The sequence below is a fragment of the Carcharhinus amblyrhynchos genome, chromosome 33 (assembly GCF_965287045.1).
Source record: "Carcharhinus amblyrhynchos chromosome 33, sCarAmb.v2.hapA, whole genome shotgun sequence".
NCBI lineage: Eukaryota > Metazoa > Chordata > Chondrichthyes > Carcharhiniformes > Carcharhinidae > Carcharhinus > Carcharhinus amblyrhynchos.
The window spans coordinates 10,726,714-10,733,272 of record NC_137356.1 but is presented as its reverse complement, the minus strand read 5'-3'; the positions used below and the strand labels follow the sequence as shown (position 1 = coordinate 10,733,272).

At 49.2% G+C, this 6,559-nt stretch overlaps 1 protein-coding gene across 1 annotated transcript; it reads right to left on the bottom strand.

Annotated features, from left to right (window-relative positions):
• Window positions 1–474: 474 nt before the first annotated feature.
• Window positions 475–5,928, bottom strand: LOC145361135 (uncharacterized). The gene is made up of 3 exons (XM_080216762.1): window positions 5,846–5,928; window positions 3,069–3,217; window positions 475–870 (listed from the first exon to the last, which is right to left on the bottom strand). The coding sequence occupies exons 1-3, from the start codon at window positions 5,859–5,861 to the stop codon at window positions 475–477; spliced, it is 561 nt and encodes a 186-aa protein (XP_080072888.1). The 5' UTR covers window positions 5,862–5,928.
• Window positions 5,929–6,559: the final 631 nt, after the last annotated feature.

Genomic DNA, 6,559 nt, shown 5'->3' with positions numbered 1-6,559 from the left:
CCCACTCACCATAATTCTTATTGTGATTGGGGCAGGATCGATGGGCCGGATGGCCTCTTTCTGGGTTGGTCTAAAAACTGGAAATTCCCATCTGACCGTCAACGGTGTTTCACAATCTCCGCGACATGGGAGAACTCCGGCCTACTTTTCCATTCAGAATTCAGACATTGGGCAAAATTTTATTGGTACGACCAGCCCGAGGTTCGTACAATCCTGCCTGAAGCCAATGGAGAATGCTGGGCGGCGTGCCGGTAAAATTCCGACCATTCTATTGGGTGGGGGGGTCAGTGGGTAACACTCCTGCCTCAGGAGCCAGAGGATTACGGGTTTGAGGCCCATTCCAATGTGGATGATCGACTGAGACAGACACTTCCACGAATGAGCGGATTTATTGAATTTGATTCGAGACTTGCCAGGGTGGGATTTGAACTCAGGACGCTACAAAGAGAAACATATCACAGCGAGCCCTCTCTCTCAGCTGAGTTTTCTGAGCAGCAACACCAGACAGGTGAGGGGCGGCCACGGGCCCTGCTGCGAATTCGAGGAGTTGCTTCCAAAGGTGACCTTGTGCGGCCGTTTCTTTTTCCACTTCCGCCGTCGCTCCCATTTCCTCTCCAGTTTCTTCCTCGAGCTCCGGTTCACCACCTGCCGGATTTTCTGGCAGGGCACGGTGGGTTTGGGGGGCAGTATGACAGGAAAGAAGGGCCTCCCCACCTTGATGGTGCTTCTTTCTACCCAGCTGAGGTAGTGCGAGTAGCTGGTGAAGAGGGCAGTGTAGTTGCACGCTTGCCGGCAGAAACTCGCAGCCCCGGCTATCACCCAGATTTTGGTGCGCTTGTCCTGGCACTGCAGTGGGGGTCCGTAACCTCCCTGCGGAAAAAGAAACGGAAGAGCGGGAACCGATAATACTGGGAGAGACAAAGAACAAAACAGCTCAAGAACAGGCCCTTCGCCCCTCCAAGCCTGCGCCGCTCATGCGCTCAACTAGACCATTTGTTTGTATCCCTCTATTCCCAGTCTGTTCATGTGGCTGTCCAGATAAGTCTTAAACGATCCCAGCGTGTCCTCCTCAACCACCTTGCTTGGAAGCGCATTCCAGGCCCCCACCCACCCTCTGAGTAGAATACGTCCCCTGACATCTGTGTTGAACCTTGAACTTGTGACCTCTCATGTTCGTCACCTCCGACCTGGGAGAAAGTTTCCCACTCTTCACCCTATCTATGCCCTTCATAATTTTGTACACCTCTATTAGGTCTCCCCTCATTCTCCGTCTTTCCAGGGAGAACAACCCCAGTTTGCCCAATCTCTCCTCATAGCTAAGACCCTCCAAACCAGGCAACATCCTGGTAAACCTTTTTCTGTACCCCTTTAAGTGTTGACCCTGCTGAGTACAGCTCAACAGTCTGCCTTCAATACCCAAACCACCTCCATTCCCCCATCCGTCGTCACCCTGCCACCCGACCCCATCCCTCCCCAACTCCCCATCTGCCCCTGTCCCCATACCTGTGGGCTACCACTATGTAGGAGGCTACACAATGCACAGCAACAAGATATCTATCCAACCATGAGGGGTGATGCAAATCACATCCCATTCTGTCCCATCATCCTCATAAAATCTTCACAGTGCAGAATGAGGCCATTTGACCAACTCTCTGACTGATTACCTTACCCAGGCCCTCTGTCCTGCCCTATCCCTGTAATCTCACACATTTACCATCTAACCTACAGACCTTTAGACACTAAGGGGCAATTTAGCATGGCCAATCCCCCCTGACCTGCACATCGGGTGCTCCGGTTTCCTCCCACAGACCAAAGATGTGTATGTTAGGAGGATTGACTGTATTAAATTGCCCCTTAGCTGTCAGGGGACCAGCTAGGGTAAATGCAAGGGGATAGGGCCTGGGTGGGATTGTGGTGGTGCAGACCTGATGGGCAGAAGGGCCTCCTTCTGCACTGTGGGGGTTCTATGAAAAACATGCTGGTTAGGACACATTGGCCGTGCCAAATCCTCCCTCAGTGTACCCGAACAGGCACTGGGGTGTGATGACTAGATTTTCACAGTAGCTTCATTGCAGCGTTAATGTAAGCCAACTTGTGACAACAAGAAATAAACTACAGGAAAAAAACTGATCTGTATTTTTCTGACTGTAGTGAGGCACAGGGCGGAATTTTCTGCCTGACACGGGAATTGTAGTGGGCGGGACAGGACTATGCAAATATCTGTTGACTTTGGGTGGGATGTTCCGGTCTTGGGCCGAGTGCGGCAGAAAAATCTGACCCCCAATGTCCAGCGCAACGGCACAACCATCGAGTCCCATTGGAGTATTTTCCACTCCCCATGTCAGCCTATCAGAGTCAATAATTGGGAATTACACAATGAAACCTGGTTGAAATTTATTTTGTTAGTATTAAATCCCTCAGCCACATTTGTTTAAAGAATAGGTGGTTATCCCCAAACAAGTAATATCACAAATCCTCACTGAAAATGAATGCATTTTGAAAGCTGCCTGTCTTTAGAATGTGGGGTGGGGGGGGCGGCGGGTGGTGGTCCAGCACCAGGATAAAGGGGTAAACCTTTTAGGGCTGAGGTGGGATTTCTTCACCCAGAGGGTGGTGAAGGTGTGGAATTCACCCCCACAGAAAGGCCAAAATGTTGTGTGATTTCAAGAACAAATTAGAATCGCTCTTGGGGCTAAAGGGATTGAGGGATATGGGGAGGATCGGGATATTCATAGAATCCCTACAGTGCAGAAGGAGGCCATTCAGCCCATCAAGTCTGCACCAACAACTATGCCACCCAGCTCCTATCTCCCTAACCCCTGCTATATTGAATTCGAGATCAGCCATGATCAAAATGAATGGCGGAGCAGGTTCGAAGGGCCAAATGGCCTCCTCTTGCCTCTAGTTTCTATATTTCGGTGAGGTCACCCTTCATTCTGCTAAATGTAGAGACATCAGTATATCGTGTCCGATGCGCTGAGTAAAGGGGCTCAGGGTCCTGTTTATAGGGAGATACCCTACCTGTAGCTCTCAGACAATAGAATGACTAACATTGGATAAAAGGTTACCATGCAGAGAGACTGTTTCTTGTCCCAGTTCGTCACGCAAATCAGGTTTTTCCTCAGGTTGGTGGGGTAGAATTTCTCACAGGTGGCGAGCGTCTGGTACTTTACATTCTGTTTTGCCATTTGGTAAACAGGAGGCATGGGGCCTTCGACTGGAGACACAAAACCGACAGGGTCAAAACCACAAGGAAATCAGAGTCATAGAATCCCTACTCTACAGAAAGAGGCCATTTGGCCCATCGAGTCTGCACCGACTCTCTGACAGAGTATCTTATATAGGCCCTTTCCCCCGCCCTATCCCCATAACCCCACACACTTACCCAATCTACACATCAAGAATCGATCTATCTCTGTCTTAAATGCACTCAATGACCCAGCCTCCTCTGTGGCAATGAGTTCCACACATTCACCACCCTCCGGCTGAAGAAATTCCTCCTCATCTCGGTTCTAAGGGTTGCCCTTTACTCTGAGGCTAGTCTCTCCCACTAATTCCCCATGTCCACTCTATCCAGGCCTTTCAGTATGCTGGAAGTTTCAATGAGATCCCCCTTCATCCTTCTAAACTCCAAGTACAGACCCAGAATCCTCAACCATCCCTCTTAGATCAAGCCTTTCATCCCAGAATCATTCTTGTGAACCTCCTCTGGACCCTCTCTAAGTCCAACACATCCTTTCTTAGATATGGGGTCCAAAACTGCTCACAATACTCTGAATGTGGTTTGACCAGAGCCTTGTACATCCTCAGAAGTACATCCCTGCTTTTATATTCCAGTTCCCACGAAAATGAATACTAACATGGCATCGGATAAAAGCAAATTATTGCAGATGCTGGAATCTGAAACCAAAAGAGAAAATGCTGGAAAATCTCAGCAGGTCTGGCAGCATCAGGAAGCAAGAACTGACGTTTTGAGATATTGGGAGGGAGCTTTGACAAAGGGTTATCTGGACTCAAAACATCAGCTCTTTTCTCTCCTTACAGATGCTGCCAGACCTGCTGAGATTTTCCAGCATTTTCTCTTTCGATTAACCTTGCACTTGCCTTTCTAACTCCAAACTCAACCTGCAAGTTAACCTTAAGAGAATCCTGAACGAAAACTCCAAAGTTTTTTTGCACTCCCAAGTTTTGAATTCTCCGCCCTTTTAAAAAATAGTCTATGCCTCTATTCTTCCCACCAAAATGCATAACCTCACACTTTCACACCTTGTATTCCATCCGCCACTTCTTTGCCCACTCTCCTAACCTGCCCAAGTCCTTCTGCAGCCTCGCTGTCTCCTCAATACCACCAGTCCCACCACCTATCTGGAAACATAGCCACAATACCCTCATCATCACCATATATGAAATATTCCGCTACTAGAAGGAGGGAGAGGTGTTTGATTGGGACCCTGCCCCATATCACTATTGGTAAATCCCTGCAAGTACATCACTGGCCCAAATTGCCAGTGGTGCAAGTGGCACAGTGGGTTAACACTGCTGCCTCACAGCGCCAGGGACCCGGGTTCGATTCCTGGCTTGGGTCACTGCCCGTGCGGAGTTTGCACATTCTCTTTGTGTCTGCGTGGGTTTCCTCCAGGTGCTCCGGTTTCCTCCCACACTCCAAAGGTGTACGGGTTAGGTGGATTTGCCATGCTAAATTGCCCCTTAATGCCAGGGGAACTAGCAGCGTAAGTAACTGGAGTTACGTGGATAGGGCTTAGGTGGGATTGTAGTTGGTGCAGACTCAATGGGCCAAATGGCCTCCTTCTGCACTGTAGGGATTCTACGAAGCAAGCCTTCACTTTTCAGTGATATATTTCCATTATATAAACAGATGCCTAAAGCTACATACAGGACTCAACCAATGACATACAATTTCATTAAGGAATTTGCATTTCATAAATATCCTTGTGACATTTGATTGATTCTAGACTAAAGAACACAAGTTTAAACCCAGAAGGGAACACGAGCAACACAGAATCTTAGAATCACAGAACAATGAGTTGGGGTGAGATGGGGAGGAAGGTACATGGACATACATTCGCTGCATGGTGGCACAGTGGTTAGCATCGCTGCCTCACAGCGCCTGGGACCCGGGTTCGATTCCCAGCTTGGGTCACTGTCTGTGTGGAGTCTGCACATTCTCCCCATGTCTGTGTGGGTTTCCTCTCAGCCTGAAAGACGTGCTGGTTAGGGTGCATTGGCCGTGCTAAATTCTCCCTCAGTGTACCCGAACAGGCGCCGGAGTGTGGCCACTAGGGGATTTTCACGGTGACTTCATTGCAGTGTTGATGTCAGCCTACTTCATGGAATCCCTACTGTACAGAAGGAAGTAATTCAGCCCATTGCGTCTGCACCAACCACAATCCCACCAAGGCCCTATTCCCGTAACCCCATGCATTTACCCTGCTAATCCCCCGGACATTAGGGTCAATTTATCATGGCCAATCAACCTAACCTGGACATCTTTGGATTGTGGGGGAAACTGGAGCACCCGGAGGAAACACACGCAGACATGGGGAGAACATGCAAGCTCCACACAGTGTCCCGAGGTCGGAATTGAACCTGGGTCCCTGGGCTAACCACTTGCCACGCTGATAAAATAAACTTAAACCTGAACAGGCCCTGGAGTGTGGCAACTAGGGAATTTTCACAGTAACTTCATTGCAGTGTTAATGTAAGCCTGCTTGTAAGTACCTGACACTAATAAATAAACTGTAAACTGGTGAACATGTTGCCGAGAGGTGGCGGAGGGGGACGAACACAGACGTAATTTGGAATAAAACTCAAATTAATTACCTACACTTTTCAGTTGCCATCCGGAAACCCAGCAATTTTCCACCGCGGTCATATCGAAGTGCCGGTCATCTGTTAGACAGATCGGTGACACCAGGTTGTTGAATATAAATGGCCTTCTCACCAACACGAGAGCAATATCGTTGTCTGGGATTCTCACCCCGAAGAGGTCGTGCACATAATATTTGTGTAAAACGATCTTCTGGACGTAGTAAAGAGTTTGCAGGTTGTCCGGCTGCAGAGTGCCAGCGATGACGACCAGGTTTGGATAGATTTCCCTGGAGCTGTTGGGGGCAATGCGAAAAGCAAGTATCGAAATAGAGCTCCGAGCAAATCTCCCTGACCCTAGGGGCAATTTAGCACGGCCAATCCACCCAACCCGCACATCTTTGGGCTGTGGGAGGAAACCGGAGCACCCAGAGGAAACCCACGCAGGCACGGGGAGAATGTGCAAGCTCCACAAAGACAGTGACCCGAGGCCAGAATTGAACCCAGCAGCAGTGACACTAATGAAGTAAACTTCAACTTGAACAGACGCTGGAGTGCGGATCTGAAGCGAAAGGTGAGATGCTCGAATCCCACAACAAATCCAGTTCGTATCGCAACTCGAGCAGAAAGCGCTGGAAAATCTCAGTAGGTCTGGCAGCATCTGTGGAGAGAGAAAACAAAGGAAATTGAGAAAATACGTTCCCTCTCCACGGATGCTGCCAGACCTGCTGAG